This window comes from Rhinatrema bivittatum, chromosome 5 (assembly GCF_901001135.1).
Source record: "Rhinatrema bivittatum chromosome 5, aRhiBiv1.1, whole genome shotgun sequence".
Classification (NCBI taxonomy): Eukaryota; Metazoa; Chordata; class Amphibia; order Gymnophiona; family Rhinatrematidae; genus Rhinatrema; species Rhinatrema bivittatum.
The window spans coordinates 227,021,125-227,047,195 of record NC_042619.1 but is presented as its reverse complement, the minus strand read 5'-3'; the positions used below and the strand labels follow the sequence as shown (position 1 = coordinate 227,047,195).

The 26,071-nt window shown below is 46.2% G+C and overlaps 1 protein-coding gene across 1 annotated transcript in view; it reads right to left on the bottom strand.

Moving 5' to 3' along the window:
• MBTPS2 (membrane bound transcription factor peptidase, site 2) overlaps positions 1-26,071 on the bottom strand; it is a 94,186-nt gene that overhangs the window by 63,477 nt on the left and 4,638 nt on the right. The window contains 1 exon segment of the mRNA XM_029603397.1: positions 14,664-14,802. Coding sequence (XP_029459257.1) covers positions 14,664-14,802 — 139 coding nt within the window.

Here is a 26,071-nt window from a genome sequence, read left to right as displayed (position 1 = left end):
CAGCCACATATACAGCACACTCAGATTCCTTTGGGGATCTAATATGTCTCCACAAATGTGCGATGAGAGCTGAATTGCATAGAGTCACATTAATGGAGTATGTTAAACAGCAGATGGTACCATGAGGTCTTTGCATAAATAAGGAACCATTAATTTTCACAGAAAATTCTGAGTTTTTATCTAAATGGGCAGCGATTTTGAACAAATGCTTGTTAGATCTAATGCTTCTCATCACTGAGTTTAGTAAATCCACTACAGAGGAGATTAGAGCACAAATTGTAGTGACTGAAGAAGAATACAAACAGAAGACCTCTTTAGAATTCTTTACATCGTCATTAAGTGAACTACAACAGACCATTGACAAGTTTAAAGAAGATCTCAAGAAAAACAAAATTGTCAAATTTCTTAGAGATATGAATTGTCGCAAGTATATCTATGGCTTCATTGCAAAGATAGCTTGGGCACAAAATCTATGAAAGTTGCGTTTACATCATCTGATAACTCTTAGAGTGGATCAGATGACAATTCAGACACCTGATCAGACCAACAATCAGTTAGCACTGATTTTTTAAAACAAAGAATCGGTGCCCTCCAAGGTCTAACTGTCCGTATGGGAGAACATACACCCCATGACAACTGGACGATGCAACATGGCACAAACCATTCACTCACTCGCAAACACACCAGAATCAGAGGGGATTAATCTTTCATCATACAAGCTTTCCCCGGCGGAAGAACAAGTGTTGAACAGAGGTTTATCCTTCATTTCTACTGTTTTCCATGACCCCTTTGAGAGCAGGATTTTATTACATTGCTTCTTTAGAAATCTACAAATTAGATGGTTCTTCTCAAATTTCCATGAAAACATTGTTGACACGTCAGTAGTTAAACTGAAATCAAATTGGATCCCTCCTGGACCGACTGACCCAAATATCATCACATTTCAAGATTTGGTCATAAAGGATTTAGTAGATTTGGAACAGTCAGCATGTCGAACGTTCTTCAATCTACCATCATCTGAACAGAAAGCATTACATAGAAACATAGAAACATAGAAATGACGGCAGAAGAAGACCAAATGGCCCATCCAGTCTGCCCAGCAAGCTTCACACACTTTTTTCTCTCATACTTATCTGTTTCTCTTAGCTCTTGGTTCTATTTCCTTTCCACCCCCACCATTAATGTAGAAAGCAGTGATGGAGCTGCATCCAAGTGAATATCTATTTATTTATTTATTTATTTTTAATTTTTATAGACCGAAGTTCTTGTAGGAACTACAAATCAATCCGGTTTACATACAACTTTTAAATGCCCAAAAAGAGTAGTGGGCTTTACATAGAACAGTTGAACAATAAAACAGGTAACAATAGAACTAACAATAAATTATGGAACAAATAGAATAGATAACCAATTAAACATAGTAATGTAGTAATAAATATTATATAGAAAAAAAAAAAAATATAAAAGAGATAGAGTAAATGGAGTGTGAGTAAAGTATAAATACAAAGATGAAAGAGCTCAAAAATTAAGGTACAGTTGAAAAAAATTGTAATAGGAAAAAACAGTGAGATAACCCATGATTTGGGTTAAAAGACTTGATTAGGTAGCATTAGATATCTGGGAAGGCTTGACGGAAAAGCCATGTTTTTAGCTTTTTTTTGAACTCCTGATGACTTGGTTCTAGTCTTAGATCTGGGGGAGCGCATTCCATTGGTGGGGGCCTCCTGAAGATAGTGCTCTTTTGCTCAGTGATGATTTTACCTGAGGGGCTTGCAATGTGCCTTTGTATGCGCTTCTAATTGGTCTGGATGAAGTATGAGGTTGGAGTTGGGTGCTTAATATGATCGGAGCAAGATTGTATGTTGCTTTGTGAATAATTGTGAGCACTTTATAGAGGATCCTGTGGTTAATAGGAAGCCAATGTAGGTTACGAAGGATTGGAGTGATGTGATCTCTTTTATTAGAGTTTGTAAGTATTCTGGCAGCGGCGTTTTGAACCATTTGTAAGGGTTTGATGGTATTTGAGGGTAGACCGAGAAGGAGGGAGTTGCAATAATCGAGCTTAGATAGTATGATGGATTGAAGTACTAGCCGGAAGTCAGAGAAGTGAAGGAGGGGTTTTAGCTTTCTGAGGACTTGCAGTTTGTAAAAGCAGTCCTTTGCGGTATTGTTTACAAACTTTTTTAGGTTTAGATTGTTGTCTAGCCAGGCTCCAAGATCCCTGACGTCTGGTGAGAACTTGCTAATTGAGTTTGGGTGAGAGGAGCTTGAAGAGATGGTGAGGGGATCTTGGGAGATAATGAGCATTTCAGTTTTGTTGGCATTCAATACTAAATTGAGGCTTGAGAGTAAGTCTTTAATTGGCTGTAGACAGTCATTCCAGTAGCTGATCGTTTTTTGAAGGGATTCTGAAATAGGGATAAGGATTTGGATGTCATCTGCGTAGAGGTAATGGATAAGCTTGAGGTTTGAGAGCAGGTGGCAAAGAGGGAGGAGATAGATATTGAAGAGGGTGGGTGAGAGTGAAGATCCTTGAGGGACTCCTTGATCTGAAAGAACTGGAAGCGATTCCTTGTTGTTTATCCTGACTTTATAGAATCTGTTGCTTAGGAAGGACTGAAACCAGCTGAGAGCTGAGCCTTTGATACCTATGTTGGCTAGTTGGTCTATAAGTATGGTGTGTTTTACCGTATCAAAGGCAGCGGATAGATCTAGAAGAATAAGGAGATAGGATTGTTTTTTCTCTAGGTTGACTAGGATTGTGTCCGTAAGTGATAGTAAGAGAGATTCGGTGTTTAAGAGTTTTCGGAATCCGTATTGTGCCGGAGACAGAATGTTATGATTTTCCAGATATTCTGACAGTTGTTTGTTAACAGTTTTCTCCATTAATTTGGCTATGAGAGGTAGGTTTGCGATTGGTCGAAAGTTCGCTGGGTCTGATGGAGAGGCGTTTGGTTTTTTTAGTAGTGGTTTGAGAATGGCCAATTTTAACTGGTTGGGGACTTGGCCTTGAGAGAGTGATGTGTTAATTATATCAGAAATTGGTTTTGAGATTGTGTTTGGTATGGAGATGAGCAGGTTTGTTGGTAATGGATCCGATGGGTGGGATGATGGTTTGATTTTCTTGAGGGTAATTTCTATCTCCAGTGAAGAGGTAGGTTCAAAAGAAACAAGACTAACGTTTTGTTGAGGTGGGGATATGAGATGGTAGGTTGGGGGAATATTGTTGGTTGTGAGAGAGTAGGTGAGGTTGGTGATTTTTGTCTTGAAATAATTGGCGAGTTCGTTGGCTTTACTGAGTGCTTGGTGGTCTGGGATGGAGGGAGGAGATGGTTTAGTTAATGAGGAGACGTATGAGAAAAGTGCCTTTGAGTCAAAAATGAAGTTGTGAATTTTTTTTGCATAAAAGTCTTTCTTTGTCCTGAGTATAGCGTTCCTGTAAGTGTTGAGGAGGGATTTGTATATTGCGTGTGTCGTAGTGGTGGGGTTTTTTCTCCAGCATTGTTCTTTGTTCCTTAGTGTTTGCTTGAGAGATTTAAGTTCCGGGGTAAACCAGGGTTTTCTGTTGTCTGATGTGGGATGTATGGTTTTGGTTGACGTTGGGCAGATTTGATCTGCAATTTTATTATTGAGATTGATCCATGAGGTAGTTGCTGTGGTTGCGTCTGTGAAATCTAGTTGATTTAGTGATTCTGATATCTTTTCATTAAGGAGATCTAGCGAACATGGTTTCCTGAAATGGATGGTGGATTTGGTAGAGTCTTTAGGTGGTGGGTTGTTGATCTTAAGTGTTGTGTAGATGACCCTATGGTCTGACCAGGGAACTGGTGAGCACGTGGGGTTAGAGTGGATGGTAAAGCTGTTGTTAATGAAGATGAGGTCCAGTGTATGGCCTGCCTTGTGGGTGGGACTATTGACGATTTGAGTAAAACCCAAGTGACTGAGTGATGAGAGGACTGTTATGCAGTTGATGGATTGTGGGGAAGCGTCCACATGCAAATTAAAGTCTCCCAGTATTATAGCGGGTTTGTCAGCGTTAATGTGTTTGGCTACAAGCTCGATAAGGAGAGAGGGATTCGATTCCAAGTTCCCTGGTGGGGCGTAGACGAGAGCTACTTGGATTTGTTCAGATTTGAAGAGGGAGAATTCCAGTTTAGAGGATGTGTTTGTATATTGTAAAGATATGTTTAGACCTTTTTTTACTGCCAGAAGGAGCCCTCCACCCCTTTTTCTGGGTCTGGGGACTGAGAAGAGGTCATAAGATTGTATGGGAAGCTGATTTGTTAGTACGGTATCTGTCTGTTTTAGCCATGTCTCTGTGATGGCACAGATATCTGGGTTGACTTCTATAAGATAATCATTGAGGATGTGCGTTTTCTTGGAGAGAGACTGAGCGTTGAATAGGGTTAGAGTAAATAGTGAGAATCCTAGGATTTGTGTAATTGGTGATATCATTATTGGGATAAGCCTTTGTTGTCGTACAATGTGCTGATATGTAGGTTTTGTGTGTGATCTGAGTTTGTTCCAGATTGTGGGTATAGAGTAGCTAAGCATCTTTGTGGTGTAATTGACTGGGGTTGCAGCGAGAGAAGTTGCTCTAGTGCTGTAATAGCTGGAGAGACTGATTGCTGGATTGGCTGAATGCTGGAGTGTCTGGATGAAAGTAGAAGAGGCTAGAGGCTGGAGAGTCTGGGTAGTTGTTGGAGAGGCTGGAGGAATGCTGGTGCGGCTGGATGCTGGGTGGTGAGTCTGTGTGCTGGAGAGTCTGGTTGAGGATGAGTGCTGGAGGAATGCTGGTGCGGCTGGAATCTGGCTGGATGCTGGAATGCTGGTGCGGCTGGATGCTGGCTGGATGCTGGAATGCTGGTGCGGCTGGATGCTGGCTGGTGCGGCTGGATGCTGGCTGGATGCTGGAATGCTGGTGCGGCTGGATGCTGGGTGGTGAGTCTATGTGCTGAAGAGGCTGGATGAAGGAGGCTAGATGAGTGTTGGATGCTGTAGAGACTGAAAGAATGCTGGAGAGACTCGATGAGTGTTGGAGAGGCAGGGATTACCCCAATGTGCTTGGTGTCTGCTGCGATGTTCACCTTCTGCTCCCTAAGCGGGTAATCCTTTAAGTGTGAGGCCGCGTGACAGGTTGGTAGTTTAGTCGGAGGTGAGAAGGTATTACGTTGTTCCACATCTAAATCTTAAAATCTAGATTGGTAGGGCCCTGGCCCTGGGGCTCTCCAAGGGGCGCGCTAAGGGGCAGGCCCCTTAGGTCGCGCTCCTTCGGGCACACGACGCCTGGCGTGCGACGCCGCCGGTGATTTCCTGGGATTTAAAGGCCTGTTGCCGCCCTCTAATTGGCCCCTTGATTGGCCGTGACGAGCCGCGTGGCCGGAGCTGGAGCCCCGGGTGAGTGCTGTGAATTTAGGTCGGCCTTGCCCCGACGGGCTTCAGCGCCGGCTGCGCAGGCCTGCAGCTGGGGTCCGGGTCGAGTGGCGCGGTGGCAGCGATCGCGGCGAGAGAGGTGGACGGAGGAGCGGCAGGGATTTAAATCCCCCGCTTACCTCGTCTGGTGACGTCCTTTCCGGCCTATCCCCGATAGGCTGCTTAGTTGGGGGAGGTGCGCCGGGACGAGGTGCCTCGTGGCTGGGACGAGGTGCGCCTGGACGAGCCGCGTGGCCGGGACGAGCCGCGTGGCCGGAGCTGGAGCCCCGGGTGAGTGCTGTGAATTTAGGTCGGCCTTGCCCCGACGGGCTTCAGCGCCGGCTGCGCAGGCCTGCAGCTGGGGTCCAGGTCGAGTGGCGCGGTGGCAGCGATCGCGGCGAGAGAGGTGGACGGAGGAGCGGCAGGGATTTAAATCCCCCGCTTACCTCGTCTGGTGACGTCCTTTCCGGCCTATCCCCGATAGGCTGCTTAGTTGGGGGAGGTGCGCCGGGACGAGGTGCCTCGTGGCTGGGACGAGGTGCGCCTGGACGAGCCGCGTGGCTGGGACGAGCCGCGTGGCCGGAGCTGGAGCCCCGGGTGAGTGCTGTGAATTTAGGTCGGCCTTGCCCCGACGGGCTTCAGCGCCGGCTGCGCAGGCCTGCAGCTGGGGTCCGGGTCGAGTGGCGCGGTGGCAGCGATCGCGGCGAGAGAGGTGGACGGAGGAGCTGATAAGTTATCTAGCTGATAAGTTAGGGGTAGTAGGGGTAGTAACCGCCGCAATAAGCAAGCTACACCCATGCTTATTTGTTTTACTCAGACTATGTTATACAGCCCTTATTGGTTGTTTATCTTCTCCCCTGCCGTTGAAGCAGGGAGCTATGCTGGATATGCTTGAGGTATCAGTTTATTCTTCTCCCATGCTGTTGAAGCAGAGAGCCATGCTGGATATGCATCGAAAGTGAAGTATCAGGCACATTTGGTTTGGGGTAGTAACCGCCGTAACAAGCCAGCTACTCCCCGCTTTGTGAGTGTGAACCCTTTTTTCTTCTCCCCTGCCGTTGAAGCAGGGAGCTATGCTGGATATGCGTGAAGTATCAGTTTTTTCTTCTCCCCTGCCGTTGAAGCAGAGAACTATGCTGTATATGCATAGAAATAGAAGTAACAGGCTTATTTGGTTTGGGGTAGTAACCGCCGTAACAAGCCAGCTACTCCCCCCTTTGTGAGTGCAGATCCTTTATTCCACATTTCCTCTTGCTGTTGAAGCTAGAACGATGTTGGAGTCACAGTAAGCATGTGTACGTTTATTGAATAAGGGTATTGTCTCCAGGCAGTAGCCATCATTCTGGCGAGTCACCCACTCTTCATTGGCGGCCTCTTGACTTTATGGATCCACAGTGTTTATCCCACGCCCCTTTGAAGTCCTTCACAGTTCTGGTCTTCACCACATCCTCCGAAAGGGCATTCCAGGCATCCACCACCCTCTCCGTGAAGAAATACTTCCTAACATTGGTTCTGAATCTTCCTCCCTGGAGCTTCAAATCGTGACCCCTGGTTCTGCTGATTTTTTTCCTACGGAAAAGGTTTGTCGTTGTCTTTGGATCATTAAAACCTTTCAAGTATCTGAAAGTCTGTATCATATCGCCTCTGCTCCTCCTTTCCTCCAGGGTGTACATATTTAGATTCTTCAATCTCTCCTCGTACGTCATCCGATGAAGATCCTCCACCTTCCTGGTCGCCCTTCTCTGTACCGCTTCCATCTTGTCTTTGTCTTTTTGTAGATACGGTCTCCAGAACTGAACACAGTACTCCAGGTGAGGCCTCACCAAGGACCTGTACAAGGGAATAATCACTTCCCTTTTCTTACTCGATATTCCTCTCTCTATGCAGCCCAGCATTCTTCTGGCTTTTGCTATAGCCTTGTCGCATTGTTTCGCAGACTTCATATCATTAGACACTATCACCCCAAGGTCCCTCTCCTGCTCCGTGCACATCAGCCTTTCCCCCCCCCATCGAATACAGTTCATTCGGGTTTCCACTCCCCATATGCATGACTTTGCACTTCTTGGCATTGAATCTCAGCTGCCATATCTTCGACCACTCTTCCAGTTTCCTTAGATCCCGTCTCATTCTCTCCACTCCTTCCGGCGTGTCCACTCTGTTGCAGATCTTAGTGTCATCCGCGAAAAGACCAACCTTGCCTTCTATCCCGTCCGCAATGTCGCTCACAAAGATATTGAACAGGACCGGTCCCAACACCGATCCTTGCGGTACACCACTTAAAACCGCTCTCTCTTCAGAGAAGGTTCCATTTACCATCACACATTGTCTTCTGTCCGTCAACCAATTTGCAATCCAGGTCACCACCTCGGCACTCACTCCCAAGCTTCTCGTTTTATTCACCAGTCTCCTGTGCGGAACCGTGTCAAAAGCTTTGCTGAAATCCAAGTATATGATATCGAGCGCTCTTCCTCGATCCAATTCCTTGGTTACCCAGTCAAAAAAGTCAATCAGATTTGTCTGACAGGATCTTCCCCTGGTGAATCCATGTTGCCTCTGGTCCATCAATTCTCCGGACTGTAGATAGTTCACTATTCTCTCTTTCAGCAGTGACTCCATTACTTTTCCCACCACCGAAGTGAGGCTGACCGGTCTGTAGTTGCCAGCCTCCTCCCTGTTCCCACTCTTGTGAAGCGGGACCACCACCGCTCTTCTCCAATCACTCGGCACCACTCCCGTTTCTAGGGATCTATTGAACAGGTCACACAGCGGAGCCGCCAGAACATCTCTGAGCTCCCTCAATATCCTTGGATGAATCCCATCAGGCCCCATGGCTTTGTCCACTTTCAGGTTCTTTAGCTCTTCCCACACATTTTCTACTGTAAAAGGATTTTCATCTATTCCACTTCCCACCAGTTTTTTGTTGTGTAGAGATGGTCCTTCTCCAGGGTCTTCTTTAGTGAACACAGAGCTGAAGTATTCGTTTAATATTTCTGCCATTTCTTCGTCTCCCTCCACACATTGATCATTACCACCTTTCAAATTCACTATACCACTTTGGATCTTTCTCTTTTCGCTGATGTATCTGAAAAATGTTTTGTCTCCATTTTTTATCTCCTTGGCAATCCTCTCTTCCGCTTGACTTTTTGCCAACTTGATTAATTTCTTTGTCTCCCTCAGTTGAATCAGATATTCTTCTTTGTGTTCCTCCCTTTGGGATCTTTTATATATCTTGAATGCTGTTCTTTTAGCTTTAATTTTGTCAGCCACCTCCTTTGAGAACCAGATAGGTTTCAATTTTCTTTTGCTTTTCTTTACATTTCTAACGTATAGAGCAGTTGCCTTGGTGATTGCTCCTTTTAGATTGGTCCACTGCTGATCCACATCTCTCTTGTTCTCCCATCCTTTAAGTTCTTCCTCCAGGTACTTCCCCATTTCCTCAAAGTCTGGGTTTTTGAACTGTAAAACTCGGGTCTTTGTGGTTCTTTTCCCTATTCTTTTAGTGATATTAAACCATACCGTTTGATGATCACTGCTGCTGAGGTGGGCACCCACCTGGACATCTGAGACATTATCTGCATTAGTGAGCACTAAGTCGAGTATAGCTCCTTCTCTGGTGGGTTCCAACACCATTTGTTTGAACAAAGATACTTGCATGGCATCCACTATCGCTCTACTATTTTTAGTTTCTGCAGATGGGATTTTCCAGTCTACATCTGGCATATTAAAGTCACCCACGATCACCACTTCTCCCTTCTTACCTATCTTATGGATGTCTTCAACCAGGTCTCTGTCCAGCTCTTCCTTTTGGTTTGGAGGCCTGTAAACCACTCCAATATAAATGGATGCTCCGTCATCTTTTTTTAGGTTGAGCCATAGAGCTTCTTCCTTACCCCAACTTCCTTGTAGCTCAGATGCTTGGATGTTGTTTCTGACATAAAGAGCCACACCTCCCCCTTTTCTATCCTCTCTGTCCTTCCTTAACAAGTTATAGCCTGGTATTGTTGTATCCCAATCATGAGATTCTGTGAACCATGTCTCTGTGATAGCAACAATGTCCAATTGTGCCTCAGCCATTAGGGCCTGCAGATCTGGGATTTTATTTCCCAAACTATGAGCATTTGTGGTCATAGCCTTCCAGGTACTCTCTTTAAGGTTACTGCTTTTCCTGGACTCCTTATAAGATATTAGTTGAGATTTGCTATTCACTTCACTCTCTCTTTTTTTAGTTGTGCCACTGTTGACAGAGTTATTCATCTGAATTAGATTTTTCTTTTGGTTATGGATCATGAAATACTGCATGCATTGTGTTTCTCTCATTTCTGGTAACACTTCAATGTTTTTCTGAAGAACTTCTTCAGTTTTTAATATAGAGATGGCTTGTTGTTCTTTTTGCATTTGGTACATTGTGTGTCTCCTCATCACAGGTCTAATTCTACCTGAGCCCACTGTATTCCTGGATTTTAAAGAACTTAATGACCTGTTTGAGTGGGGGGGTGTACCTGTTGGCTGCCCATCTGTCAAAAATGGGTGACTGTGGGGCCTACCTGAGCCTAATGAATCTCCTTTTCTTGACTCCTGGTTTTTTTGTGATATTGGGGAATTATGTTCTGAGTAATGCAATGTGGGTGTATTACTTTTAATTGAAGCTAATTGATCTTTAATCTCAGACAGCTCCTTTTTCAAGGAAGAGAGTTGTGCACAAATTGGGCAAGCTCTAAGTGTCCAGATGCTTTCCCTCAGAATAAAGGCTCCACAGCAGTTACATTGGATAGTCCTCATCATGGGAATTTGTGAATTGTATTTTCTTGACTTTTACCAATGCACTAATTTATCTCGCCGCCAATGGTACTTTAGGAGTCTTTATTAGAAAACAAGCCCCAGGGGTGGGTGGGTAGAGGGGCAGGGTGGGAGGGAGTCAAACAGTTAAGCCTGGTACAAGCTGGGTTAAGCAGGGCACTTCTGGACGGCTCCTTGCTTTTGGTCAATTGTTTTAAAAAACAGTCTTTATGCCCCAATTTTTGTTTGACCAACTTATTTATGCCAGCTAATTTCAAAACAGAGAGACTTAAACAGTTTACAAGCTGGAGAGCGATTTGGTATGGGGGGTGGGGTTTTTTTTTTTGTTTTTTTTTTTCTTTTTTCAACTTATGCAGCAGACAACAAAATTAACTTACTAGAGTAATATCTTACTATCAAGAACTGAAACACACACTATAATTAAAATTAAAACACACAGGAATTAAGAACAGAAGCTTTCTACACAAATTCTACGATCTCTTGCTGCCAATACTCAAATAGTCATTAAACCAGCCAATAAAGGCAGTCCATAGTTATCATGAATCTGACAGATTACACACAGAAGATACTTTCTAAGTTGGAAAATGTGCGATTTTACTCCAAGTTAGACTGTGATCAGACCAAAGAGATTCAACAGAGGATTCAAAATAAATTGAATGAGACACACCAAAGTGGTTTTTTGACATAAAAAGAGCATTCATTTTTCCAGGTTAAGTCACCTCAGGTCCCATTGGCATATGGTGTTCCCAAAATACACAAAATTCTAAATAAACCCCCCATAGACCCATTGTGTCTACCAATGGCTCATTGCTAGAACCCTTGGCACACTTTGCAGATTTGCTTTTACAACCATTTGTAAAATGTGCTAAGTCGTATGTTCAGGACACATATCACATGTTACATAAATTGAAAGAACTGGGACAATTACCACATGAATGTTTTTTGGTCACCCTTGACGTGCAATCATTGTACATAAACATCCCGCAACAAGCAGCTCTTCACACTGTACGGAAGTATTATCCCTACGTGAATGTCCACAACGAATTCCAACTAATTTTCTTGTTGACCTGACAGAAATTGTTCTGTTTAATAATTTTTTTCAACTTAATTCAGAATTTTTCCATCAGATTCACAGGGTTGCCATGGGTTCTCCTATGGCCCCTGATGTTGGTAACTTATATGTCATGACTTTCGAGGAATCAAAGATTTATCCATCCTCTTTTTTTCAACACATACTACTTTTGTCCAGATATATTGATGATATTTATTTTCATCTAGACTAGTTCTGAGATCAAATTGAAAAACTTTTTCACATGGCTGAATCAAGTTGATCGCAACTTACAATTTTCCATAGCTTACAATAATTTATAGTTAGAATTCTTGGACATTCTAATTAAGATATCTGATGAAAAGATTCACACTACATAGCTTCAAAAACCTATGGACAAAAATCTGCTGCGTTTTGAGAGTTATCATCCGTGGCTGTTTAAATGTGGTCTACCAGTGGGGCAATTTTTCCATTTATGTAGAATATGTTCAGATATGGAAGATTTCCAACACTAGTCTGAGGTATTGGCCCAAAGGTTCTGTGGCCATGGATATCCTAAAAAATCCATTAAGGTGGCCCATATACGTGCACGCTTCTCAGATCGAGATTCATTGCAACAATATAGAGCTCGTCAAGACAATCTAGATCTAACTTGCAAGCTCAAATATTCAAATTTGGCTCATAGGATTAAAATGATCATTCTTCAACATTGGAATATATTGAGTATCCATCAAATATTTTCACATCCACCAAAATTTGCATATTCACAAGAGCGCAATATTAAACAGCATTTGGTTAGAGCAGTATTAGGGAAACTGGCCATGTAAGTGATCACCTGCCAAGACATAATCCCTGTAATCAGTGTGATTTCTGTGATTCTACCATTGTAGGAACACACTGGGCAGTCCCTAATTCAGACACTGTTATCAAGCATCGACATAATACCAATTGTTTGACTAGCTGTGTCATTTACGCTTTAATCTGCCCCTGTAATAAATTGTTTGTTGGATGCATAAAATGTCCGGTTAAGAGATGTTTTATTGAACATCGGAGCTGAGTCAACACAAAGGATGAACATGCTCCAATCGTCTCCCACTGTATTCAAATGGCATATAGGTTTCAGGATTTATATTAGACTGTGATGGAATATGTACCTTTACTACTGCAGGAAGGCGATCATTCATTTTTACTGAACAGATGAGAAAATCATTGGATTTTCACATTAAATGCAGTTCACCCTAATGGACTAAATGATAGAATACAGTGGCACTCTTTATAAAAAAACTTTTTTGTATGCATTTTCGCATAACAATTGTAGTATTCTCTAACGGCGGTTGATTGACAGCTGATTTCGTGCCACGAGACTTTTAAAGATGGCATTTCCTGTCAGTGAGACAGCGGCATCCCTGACTCATCTGTAGAGCTGGTGAAAATTTTGATATGCTATCATGTATGCTCATACTTTAGTTATATGCTCAGTAGTAGTGAAATAAGTACCTTGGTTGGTTTTTTTTTTTTTTTTATAAGATTTGGTTATTTCATGCTGTTTTAGAAACTAATTGGTATAATATGGAGACACAAAAGGAATTTTTCATCTCCTGAAGAAGGATGTTTATCCGAAACACTGTAATGTCGGGGTAAAATTCCAAGGATAGCACAGAGATAGACAGAGTATGTCTGTGTGCACAAGCGCCTCAAGTCTATTGCTGCCACCTTTGAATATAGCATGTTCAAGATGAGTTAAAAAATATTTTTACTTGCAAAAGAAAATATATTAAAAATTCTGTCACTATTGATGGTTCACGTTCTCAACAGTGGGACAATTCACAGGGACCAGCGATTATACTTTAGCACATCTTTCTGTCAGGAATTCGAAAATATTCGTGCCTGAAAAGTGCAGTATGAAGGTCACTCATAACTTTTAAAGTTTTAATTATGTGACGTTTTCCAAGATATTTCATATCAGAGTGAGATCATTATTGCATGTTGAATATGACACGCAGCACAGAGGGTAAGATGCTTAGGTTTCTTAGCTATATGTACCATCAGTCTGTCAGTGCGCTTTACAGGCGACTGAAAGGTTTATGCCCAGCTGCACTCGTGCTGCAAAAAAATAGGCATCCAAAATTTAGGCGTACAAAATATAAGCGTACAGCCCCATGCCTCTATGAGCGCCCAAAAACTGAGCATCCTCACTGCCACTCAGACTGTGCGATTAGGTAAGTGTGCGTCTCAGTTAGATGCAGCTATCAATTGGACACCCAAGCAGGCATCCAACTGAGCATCCAAAAACTGGACGCAAAACTGGATGCATAGCCGGACACACTCACACAAACCAACGATCCTGAAGAGGGCAGCCTAATGTGGAGGAAAAAATGCGCAAAAAAGCCACTGTAACCTACCACACGGCGCACAATGATAAGCCTAAAAGCGAGGCCTAGCCCAAAAAGGCTGCTCAACCCACCAGGCTGCCCATGTCCCTTATCTCCCTCAAAGGCAGGAATGAACATCGGATTGGCACACCGAGCACTAAGACTGGAGGAAGGAGGAATCTCTACAAACAACCATCCTTTTCTGTTTTTTGGGGGTTTTTTTGCTTTACCTGAACTCAGTCTGTCACGGCTGAATAGAGAGTTGGTCTCCAGCTGCGGGGGGAGAGGACATATACCGTCATCACCGCACTTGGCTTCCTGCACCCGCTTGCCTTTCAGTTGTCTTTTCCAGCTAAGTCCACACCGGCTGAAAACCAGCTACCAGACCAAGGAACTCATCTGAGGGAAAATCCAGTATATATATCACCTCAGGAATTCTCAACTGAGGGAGGAACCATATGGTATCAGCATAGGAGAGTGGGGCGAATTCATTTTCTTTCTTCTCTCATCTTTCTGAAAACTTTAAACAATCCCCAGTAGGGAGATGCGCACCCACCATCTGCTGGAGACGGAGAATAGTGGCGGGCTGATATCACTGCAGGGGTATATATACTGTGAGGTCAGCTTTGCTCCATCTCCAACTGCTGGTTGAGGTGCATAACCCACTTGTTCTGGATCCACCTGTCTAAATGCTAAGAAAGGCTCTTTTTTTAATTTTTTTAATTTACACCTCCTCCATAGTAGAAACTTATATGGCAGGAATCTGGGCACACGCCCAGGCACATAAGTATTTACATGCAGATCTCTCGGCCGCGCCCTGAAACGCCCATGTCCCGCCCACACCATGCCCATGCCCTGCCCATTTTTTAAAACGTTTGAGATACGCGCATAGCGAGAGATACGCATGTATCTAGGCGGCTTTTAAAATTCTGGGGGGGCACGAACCCAACTTGTGCACATATCTCCCGATTTTGGGGTGTGCCAGGCTTTTAAATTTCACCTCATAGTTTGCAACAAACAAGGATTATACCAACCACAACTTGCAACATTCGATCACTCTGTGCTGCTGGAGACTCGGTCATCATCTGTGCGAGAGTTTGTAGCAATGTCTTCCCCAGCAGAATCACAGAACCAAACATGGCAATTATTCCAAACACCATTCCCAAGCTGAACCTGCAATACACCAAATATTCAGATCTTACAAGATATGACAACAGTTGGACGTAGTGCATCACCATGGCAAGAGCACCTACAAAGCATTTTCTACCCGGCTACATTTGGAGAAATGCAGAATCTTTGGCTGAAGTCATGGAATTCGAAACAAGGTCATTCTAGTGTGCTTCCATGAAGGCTTAAAACAAGGGCTCTGCCTTGCACAGGTAGCCTAGAGATGTAATGCAAGGTCAAAATAGTTAGGGACAGGAAACCCTATCTCCCCTCCACATATAAATATAACATAAATAATAATAAATATGTTAGTTTTTAGCTGCAAAATTTCAAGCTTCTAATTAACTAAGAGAGCATTCAACACTTCAGAATTAACTATAATGCTGTAACAAAAAATAGGGGTAGAATTTCCATTTAAAATGATGTAATCTAAAGAAAAAAAATTTGGTGTGAACAAAAACCATACAGATGTAAGATGTCTGTAGGGAGAGTAAGAGCAGTCCCTGAGCAGGATGATGAATGAACTCTAAAGGTTTATAAGTTTCCAATATATACTAAAGTTAAAAGCTAATAAAGAGGGACCCAACTCTTTATTACTGGTCCTAATTATTAGCTTGTTTGATTCAGGGACATGAACACAATTATTTATTTAAATTTTTCTATATCGCTATCTAGAGTGGCATTTGAAGCGGTTTACAAAATGCACACATACTAGTTAAAAGCAAACATCAAATAAGAACATTACATCTTCAATACATTTATAAAGGACACTACCTGTAGGTGGTACATCTCCAAGATGCCACACTTAATAAATGCAGCTTGAATTGCTGAAATAACCATAAGCGTTAATTCTAATTAGCTCATGTCACTATAAATGTTACCGTAATATTGCTCGTACTATATTATAAAGTTCCAAAGGCCTGCTTAAACAAATAAGTCATGAGTTCCTTTTTTAATGTTTTCACACTGGTGATCATTTGCAAAGTATCAGCAAGTGCATTCCATAATTCTGGGCCAGTTACAGAAAAAGCACGATTCCTCGTTAAATCCAACCTGGCCATCTTTGGTGTAGGGATATCAAGCAGATTTTTATTTACAGAGCTTAGGTGTCGCGGAGATTTGTGTATACGCACTGAAGTGCTCAGCCAAGCATTTGAATCGTTGTTTAGCAAATTAAATATTGCCATTAACACTGGGAATAAACAGATTTGTAAACATACAGAGGAAAGATTCCAAAGCATCTATGATGAGGAGAATAAATATTTTACACTGCATAGCAAATGTGCTAGTAATAACATTCACATTTCAATGCAATCACAAAAAGACATTCAAGGAGAATAAGCAGTCATGGCAAGTGACTAGTAATCCTCCTCCTCCCACTTCAGCAATAGATCATGAATGCCATGGTAAGCAGCGTCAACATGTCTTTGTCTAATAGGCCATTTTCCGGACTCTTCTCTATTCTGACCACAAATGGAGAAATTACTTAACTGATAATTTTGTTTTCCTTAGTGTAAACAGATGGACTCAGGACCCCTGCCAGCAGATGGAAATGGAGTAAACCGATGTCACAGTATATATATAACCCTGCAGTGACCCCAGCCTGCCCATAGTCTCTTCAAAAGCAACTGTGGACAGAATTATCAGGCAAGTAATTTCTCCATTTCCTAGTGTGTAGCAGATGGACTCAGGACCAGTGGGATGTACCAAAGCTACTCCCCAACAAGCAGGGAGGCTGCCAGCGGTCCAGTCAACACTGCACATGCAAAGGCTGCATCCTCGCAGGCCTGCACATCCAGACGATAAAACCTGGAAAAAGTGTGTAAGGACCATGTCGCAGCTCGGCAGATATTGACGGGAGACAACAAACTAACCTCTGCCCATGACACTGCCTGAGCCCTAATGGAATGAGCCCTAGCCTGAGTAGGCAACGGCTTTCCAGCATCCACATACGTGGCCGTGACCATCTCCTTAATCCAACAAGCCTGCCAAGCTGGAGCGCCCTGCTTACTCCCGCCATGGAGAACAAACAGGTGATCCATCTTTCGGAAAGACTAAGAGACCTCCAGATACCACACAACATGCTTAACATCCAAGGGGGCGGATTTTAAAAGGCGCGCGAATAGCCTACTTTTGTTTGCGCTCCAGGCGCAAACAAAAGTACGCTGGATTTTAGTAGATACGCGCGGAGCCGCGCGTATCTGCTAAAAACCTGGATCGGCGCGCGCAAGGCTATGGATTTTGTATAGCCGGCGCGCGCCGAGCCGCGCAGCCTACCCCCGTTCCCTCCAAGGCCGCTCCGAAATCGGAGCGGCCTCGGAGGGAACTTTCCTTTGCCCTCCCCTCACCTCACCTTCCCCTCCCTTCCCCTACCTAACCCACCCGCCCGGCCCTGTCTAAACCCCCTCCCTTACCTTTGTCGGGGGATTTACGCCTCCCAGAGGGAGGCGTAAATCCCCGCGCGCCAGCGGGCCTCCTGCGCGCCGGGCCGCGACCTGGGGGCGGGTACGGTGGGCGCGGCCACGCCCCCGGACCGCCCCGGGCCGTAGCCACGCCCCCGTACCTGCCCCCAAAACGCTGCCGACGCCCCCGAAACGCCGGGCCCGCCCCCCCAACACGCCCCCCTCGGAGAACCCCGGGACTTACGCGAGTCCCGGGGCTCTGCGCGCGCCGGGAGGCCTATGTAAAATAGGCTTCCCGGCGCGCAGGGCCCTGCTCGCGTAAATCCGCCCGGTTTTGGGCGGATTTACGCGAGCAGGGCTCTGAAAATCCGCCCCAAGGAGCGGAAAAGGCAAAACTCCTCTGCATCCCTGACCTTTTCCAGGGATGGCAAGCAGATGGACTGATTCAAATGAAAGTCCGAGACTACCTTGGGCAAGAAGGATGGAACAGTACACAGCTATAACACCCCCGGAGTCACCCAAAGGAACAGCTTCCAGAAAGACTAGGCCTGTAGCTCAGAAATCCAACGCACAGAACATATAGCCACCAGGAACACAGTCTTCAAAGTCAACAACCTTAAGGAAAGGCTACACAGTGGTTGGAACATAGGGCCTACCAAAACGTCCAATACCAAATTAAGACTCCACAATGGAACCAGTAACCTCAAGGGAGGCCTAAGGTACTTTATTCCCTTCAAAAAACGGGCCACATCAGGATGAGATGACAAGGAAACACCATTCACCAGGCCTCTGAAACAGGTAAGAGCCACAACCTGCACCTTCAAGGAATTAAAGGCCAAGCCTTTATGCAATCCATCCTGCAAAAAAACACCAGGCCTCAAAAACTCTCCAAACCCACACATAAGCCAAGGTAGTGGAGAACTTGCGAGTGAAGATTAAAGTAGCAATCACCGCAGAGGAATAACCACGATTTAACAGGCGAGCCCTCTCACGGGACAAACTGTAAGACAGAATAGAGTCGGATCCTCTTGAAGAACCGGTCCCTGCTAAAGCAGATCCATGTGTGGTGGAAGATGAAGGGGATCCTCCACCAGGAGTCGTCACAAATCCGCATACCTCGGATGCCTGGGTCAGTCAGGCACCATCAGGAGTACTAGCCCCCTATGGCCTTTGATCTTGCGAATTATCCTGCCCAGCAAGACACATGGAGGAAAGGCATAAATCAATCTGTCTTCCAGCCAGACCTGTACGAGAGGGTCTATTCCCAGGGACCACGGATCTCTCCTGCGACTGTAGAAGCGAGGAACCTTAGCATTTCAAGAAGTCGCCAGCAGGCCTAGGAACAGAAAGCCCCAGCGATCCACAATCAGCTGAAATGCCTCGGCTGACAACACCCACTCTCCTGGGTCCAGGCTCTCCCTGCTGAGAAAGTCCATTCTTACGTTGTCTTTTCCTGCAATGTGAGAGGCTGAGATCATCTGAAGATGACCTTTCGCCCATTCCATCAACTGGTCTATTTCCTGCAACACTTGCTGGCTCTTGGTTCTTCCATGGCGATTAATATAGGACACCGTTCTTGCGTTGTCTGACATCATGCAAACCACTTGATTCCGCAGCATGTGGCTGAACTGCAAGCCATACTGCCCAGGCCTCCAGGCGACTGATGTTCCGGTGGGATTCTTCAGCATTCCAACACCCCTGGGCCATTAATGCCAGACAGTGAGCCCCCCAACCATGGAGATTTGCATCTGTCATGAGTACCAACCACTTCGGAGAGGACAAGGGAACTCCCTTTCACAGATGACCTCCTGCAACCACCCTGGAGAGGGGAACAGATTTCCATCGGCAAGTGGAGCCAAACCGCATAATTCTGAGACTGTGGGTTCCAATGAGATAGCAGAGAGCGCTGAAGAGGATGCATATGCGTACTTGCCCATGGCACCACTTCCAGGGTAGCTGCCATCAAGCTGAGTACCTTTAGGTAGGACCACACCATCGGGCGTATGGTGTTCATCAACTGATGCACTTGAGATATCAATCTCTGGATCTGAACTTCTTACAGGAAACCTCAGTCCTGTCCCATGTCGAACCAGACCCTCAGATATTCCAACGACTGGGATGGCTGAAGATTGTTCTTGGTCAGGTTCACCACCCAACCGAGCTCCTGAAATAAGGAGATCACCTTGTGTGTCACCAATCTTGATATCCAAGACTGGACGAAAGGAGCCCTCCTTCTTGTGGACAACAAAATAAATGGAATATCACCCCATACTTTCTTGAGACATGGGCACTGGAACCACAGCCCTCAGTCTGAGGAGCCTTTAAAGTGTGAACTCCACTGCCTGCTTCTTCTGTGGGGAGTGGCAAGGGGACACCATGAACACATCCAGAAGAATACTGCAAAATTCCAGTGCATAACCTTCGCGTATCACCTCCAGAACCTACTAGTCCGACATGATCTCGACCCACTTCCAATAAAAGAGAGAGACGTCCCTCTATTTCCTGTTCTGGAAGGTGAGCTGGCAAACCTTCATTGGGAAGCTCAGGAAGGTCCACCACCTGAGCCCGCTCCTCTCTTGAGCTGCCAGGGACGAAAGGACTGAGACCTACCGAAAGACCGAGTCCGCTGAAAGGTCATCCCTCTGTAGGGTCGAAAACACCTGGAACTCCGGAAACAACCCCTCATACCAAAGGGGCACTGTAACTCTTTCTTATCCTCCAACAATCGAGGCACCGGAGACATGCCCCACTTACTGGCCAGTTTCTCCAACTTGCTCCCAAACAACAGCGAGCCTTTAAAGGGTATCTTGGTAAGATTGGCTTTGGAAACTGTGTCAGCTGACCAATTTCACATCCAGAACTGACGCCTGGCTGCTATCATCAAAGCCACTCCTCTGGCCGAGGTCCAGACCAAATCACAGTCTGCGTCTGCTAAAAAGGCAGCAGCAAGCTCCATAACCGCTCTGGAATTCCCTCCAGACTCAACAACCTCCTGAGAGAGGAGCAGTCAAGATCTCGCCACTGGAGCACAACAGGAGGCAATCTGTAGGTTCATCGCCACTGCCTCAAAGGCTTGCTTAGGAATAGCCTCAATCCTTCTATCATGTACATCCTTCAAGGCCGCTCCTCCCTCTACAGGGATAGTCATCCGCTTAGACATGCCACATAGCAGAGCATCCACTCTGGGAAAACGCAAACGCTTTCTCACAGCTGGATCCAGGGGGTACAGGCCTTCCAATGTTTGACCCCCTTTAAAATCTGCCTCTGGGGCATCCCAGTCCCGATCAATTTTTGGATGACATCCATCACTGGGAAAAAACAAGAGGCTTTACGTGAGGAAACCAAAATGGGATTCTTCTTCGGCTCTGACATAGCATCCGAACCAGGAACACCCAGCTGTTTCAAGATCTGGGAAATCAGGGCCAGCAGTTCATCTCTATGAAAGAACCGCAACATGGTTCAATATGGTTCCAGCCCTGGAGGAATTTCCCCATCTTCCAGGGAATCAGGATCAACCTCATCATCAGTGCCATCCGGATTTCTATCAGGAACACCTGGAGGGAGCCAAGACTTAAGCATAGGACTGGAAGAGGGAGAACCCACTGGCTGAGGATTTGACCGGACAGAAATGGGGGAAGCGGAGGACTACGCCTGAAGAAAGGCTTGCAAGCCTTGATAAAATTCCACCCAAAAAAAACAGCTGGATCCTGACCAAGCCCAGAAGGAAGTCCAACAGAACTGCCCACACCATCAGAGGAGCCAGTCAAAGGAGAACCAAGATCTGGCGTCCCCCCTGGCAAGGCTGTGACCAACCCATCATCAGAATGGGAAGAGCCAGGCTTAGCAAAGTCCGAGGAAGACAAATCTCCCTGAGCGTCTGATCAGTGCTGACACAGGTTAGACGCCAGGTCAGGCTGAGAAGCCCTAATATGACAGGCAACATGCGGTAAACATGCATCAGAGTGGCTCACGCTCAAAAATGAAATGTGCCTAAAAGAAAGCGTGGCAAGGGGCACACACAACCTGTGTGCCAAGTTAAGTGCATAAAAAAGTTTGTGCATGTACAAAGTGTGCCCAAAAGCATAGCGCACTTGTGTGCACAGCCAACACACTGTGCTCACCGATAGCCTATAGAGGGCAGCAGAACCCACACAAGAGTGCACAAAAACAACCGCCGTGACCTACCATGCAGCGTGCAAGAAAAAACCCTACGTGTGGGGCCTAGCCCACCAGGGGCCGCTCAACCTGCCAGGCTGCTCAGTTCCCCAACCCCAACGGAAGCAGGAACGAACGTTGGCATGGCACACCAAGAATGGAGACCGGAGGAAGTCCTGAAACTCCTTTAACTGTCTCTGATTCAGGTAAAACTTTCTCCTTTTTTTTTTAAACCTTACCTGAGCTCAGTGCTTACCAGCTGAGTACACAGACGGTCTCTGGCTGTGGGGGGAGAGGGCATCTGCCATCACTGTCTCGCTCAGCCTCCTGCACCCGCTGCCTTTCAGCTGAATTAGCAGCTAAGTCCACACTGGGAAACCCAGATACCAGACCAAGGCACACCTCTGAGGGACCACGGAAATTACCTCAGGAATTCTCAGCTGGGGAAGGGACCTTTAGGAGAGCAGGGCTTTCTTTTCCTGAATTTAGAATTTCAAATTTCTCCTTTCAAATAGCTCAAAGCAATCCCCATAGGGAGATGCACATTCACTATCTTTTGATGATGGAGAATACTGGCAGGATGGGGTCACTGCAGGTTATATATACTGTGACGTCAGCTTGCTCTGTCTCCATCTGCTGGCAGGGGAGCATAAACCCACTGCTCCTGAGTCCACAATGGAAGAATTATTTTTACTAGTAATCTTGAAGTGGATAGCAAATGGTGAAAATCTTTCTGGGGAAATGCTGTACATTTTGGATCAGTGAATAAGAAGAGAGCACCCAATTCTCCCTCATTCTCTTTTCCTTAGTGTTTCATTCTCTCTTTCCCTCAGGGTCTCACTGCTCTTCCTCAACCTCTCCCTCATTCTCTTTTCTACTTATTGAGAAGTGTAAAATGATAGGGAAAAATAATACTAACTACAGGGCACAATGCTGGAGTCTGTAGAATGAGTCGCCACCCAGGAAAAAGTTCCGAGTCCTTGTGAACAATACTTTGAAATCCTTAACTCGGTGTACGGTGGCAGGAATGTTAGGAATGATCCGAAAAAAGAATGGAGAAAATGGAAAACATCAAATGGCCTCAGTATTAATCCATAGTGCAACCATACCTTGAGTATGGTGTGCAGTTCTAGTTACTGATATAATAAATTAGAAAAGGTACAGAGAAGGGCAACAAAAATAACAAAGAATAGAATATCTTCCTTATGAAGAAAGGCTAAACAGGTTAAGACTCTTCAGCTTGGAGAAAAAAAATGGCTGAGGGGGGATATGATAGAGGTTTATAAAATCATGAGTGGGGTGGAACAGATATATAGGGAATGGTTAGTTATTTTTTCAGATAGTACAAGGACTACATGGCACTCCATGAATCTAATGGATATCAGATAAAAACAAATTGGAGAAAGTACCCTTTCACTTAACACACAATTAAGCTATGAAACTGGTTGCCAGCGGATATGGTCACAGCACTGGAGAAATTACTTACCTGATAATTTCATTTTCCTTAGTTTAGACAGATGGACTCAGGACCAATGGGTATAATGTGCTCCTGATAGCAGTTGGAGACAGAGTTAGATTTCAAATGACGTCAGCACTACATATACCCGTGCACGAGGCTCTTATCCTCAGTTTTCTCCTCGAAAAGCAATTATGGATATATGTGTGTTTGGATAATTTTGATTAATTTGGTTAACTTGATTAACTTGAAACTTGATTACTCGGATTGGATGACGAGGTTTCTAGCTGGAGACCGCTAGGGCATTCAACCGAGAAGCGCCGACACCTGGTAATAATGGTGTCTGAAGTAGAAATAAGGGTTGGCTTACCTGTGCTTGTATTGCCCTTGGGGGGAGGTTCCCCCGGGGCTTCTTGATTGAGAGGCAGCCATGGGTGGGGTGCTGAGTCCATCTGTCTACACTAAGGAAAATGAAATTATCAGGTAAGAAATTTCTCCATTTCCTAGCGTGTAGCAGATGGACTCAGGACCAATGAGATGTACCAAAGCTACTCCTGAACCGGGCGGGAGGCTGCCCGTGGCCCATTTAGTTCTGCCTTTGTGAATGCTATGTCCTCCTTGGCCTGAACATCCAGGCGATAGAATCTTGAGAAGGTGTGGATGGAGGACTACATTGCCACCCGACAGATCTCTGCGGGTGACAGCATCTTGGTTTCTGCCCAGGACACTGCCTGGGCCCTTGTGGAATGGGCCTTGACTTGTAGAAGCGAGGGCTTGCCTGCCTCTACATAGGCCGCCTTGATTACTTCTTTGATCCAGCGGGCGATGGTTGCCTGCGAGGCCGCTTCCCCTTGCCTCTTCCCGCTGTGCAGAATGAACAGATGGTCCGTCTTTCGTACCGGCTTCGATCTTTCCAGGTATCGGACTAGGAGTCTGCCAACGTTCAGGTGGCAAAGAAGGCATGAGTCTTCTGAGTCCTTATGCTCATCTGGGGATGGCAGCGAGATGGTTTGGTTTAAATGGAAGTGAGAAACCACCTTTGGCAGGAAGGAGGGTACAGTGTGCAGCTGTATGGATCCTGGTGTGAATCTGAGGAACAGCTCTCAGCATGATAGTGCTTGAAGTTCGGAGATTCGACGGGCTGAGCAAATTGCCACGAGGAATGCAGTCTTCAAGGACAGGAGCCGTAGGGACAGTCCACGAGTTGGTCTGAATGAGGCTCCTGCTAGGAAGTCTAACACTAGATTGAGATTCCAAAGTGGTATCGGCCACTTTAGAGGTGGTCGAATGTGCTTGACCCCATTTAGGAAGAAAGAGACGTCTGGGTGGGCCGCTAGGCTCTTGCCATCTACCGTGGGTCTGAAGCTGGCCAGGGCAGCCAGTTGTACCTTGATGGAGTTGAGAGACAAACCTTTGTTCACGCCGTCCTGCAGAAATTCCAGGATCATGGGGATTTTGACTGTCCGTGGAAGGATTTTGTGGTCCTCGCACCAGGCTTCGAATATTGTCCATACTCGTATGTATGTTAAGGAGGTGGAGAACTTGCGCACTTGGAGCAGTGTGTCAATCACTGGTCCTGAGTATCTACTCTTTTTCAGGCGAGACCTCTCAATGGCCAAACCGTAAGCGAGAATCTCATTGGGTCTTCGTGGAGGATTGGTCCTTGCTGGAGTAGATCCTTGTGTGGATGTAGGCGTAGAGGGCTTCCCGCCAGAAGTCTTCGCATATCCGTGTACCACGGCCTTCTTGGCCAGTCCGGGGCCACTAGAAGTACCAGCCTTCTGTGGTGTTCTATCTTGCGGATGATTCCGCCCAGTAGTGGCCATGGAGGGAAGGCGAACAGTAGATCCTCCTGAGGCCAGGTCTGGACGAAGGCATCGATTTCCTGGGACATCGGTTCCCATCTTCAACTGAAGAACTTGGGAACCCGGGCATTGGACCCGGTTGCCAGAAGATCCATGGCTGGTGTTCCCCAGTGGTTTACTATCTGCTGGAAAGCTGTTGCCGACAGTGTCCATTCCCCCAGATCCAGACTCTCTCTGCTGAAGTAGTCTGCCATGACGTTCTTTTCCCGCGATGTGGGCAGCTGATATCCCTTGCAGGTTTAATTCTGCCCATGTCATTACGGGCTCTATTTCCAGGGACACCTGCTGGCTCCTGGTTCCCCCCTGGCGGTTGATGTAGGCCACTGTTGTGGCGTTGTCTGACATGACTCTGACTGATTTGCCCCGGTGTCTGTGGCTGAACCGTAGGCAGGCTAGTCTGACTGCCCGGGCTTCCAATCGGTTTATGTTGCTTGCAGACTCTTCTTCGTTCCATTGCCCTTGAGCCATTAGCTCCTGGCAGTGGGCTCCCCATCCCCGCAGGCTTGCGTCCGTGGTGAGCAAGGTCCATTCCGGTGAGGATAGGCTTGTTCCCTCGCTCAGGTGGTTTTCTTGTAGCCACCATTGTAGTTGGTTCCAATTGGGTCCAGTGGCACTCCCCGAGTGCCTCCACTGAGGGGGGGGGGCCGAGTCGGGAATAGAGAGGTCCGGGGTAGTCTCGCTGGTAGATACAGAGTCCTCTACAGGCTGAGGGGGACCTTGTCTCTGTTCCCCCCAGGCTTCTTCGCACAACAGACACAGGGCGGAGGTCACCTCGGGCTGTGCCGCTCTCAGGCGGCATGCCGGGCAGAGGACTGGGCCTTTAGCTGTCTTGGACGGCGGTGCCATGATTTGCGTGTGTATCGTGTACAGATGTGCATGCCGAGAGGCCTGGTTATGCATTACGGGTGCGCCTGCGATGTGCACCTAGGAATGGAAGATGCGCGCGTGGCTGTGCGCACGGGCCTAGTTGTGCACTCAGTCCCCTTTGTGTGCATCGCTGTGCACCCAGCGTATATATGCGCGGCGCTGTGTGAACAAGTATTTTATGTGCCCAGCTCGCTGCCGTGCGCACGGTTCAGTTGTGCGGACAAGCAGCAACTAAGGGGGGAGAAATGGTGCCGGCGACCACGCGGGCAAGATGGCGCCCCCTCCCCCCCGGAGGGTCTCCACGTGGGAGGACCCTCGAGCCGGATTGGGATCTAGTCTTTTCGGGGCTGCTCAACCCGATTAGGCAGACGCCGGAGGGATGATCTGAGCGGTTATCTGAGCCTCGGAGACCAGAGACTTAGAGAAATGTTTTCTACCTTACCTTGTCTCAGCGCTTCCTGGTCTCTTGCCGGGCGGTCTCTGGCTGCGAGGGGCGAGGGGAATACCTTCACCGCCGCGCTCGGTCTTGC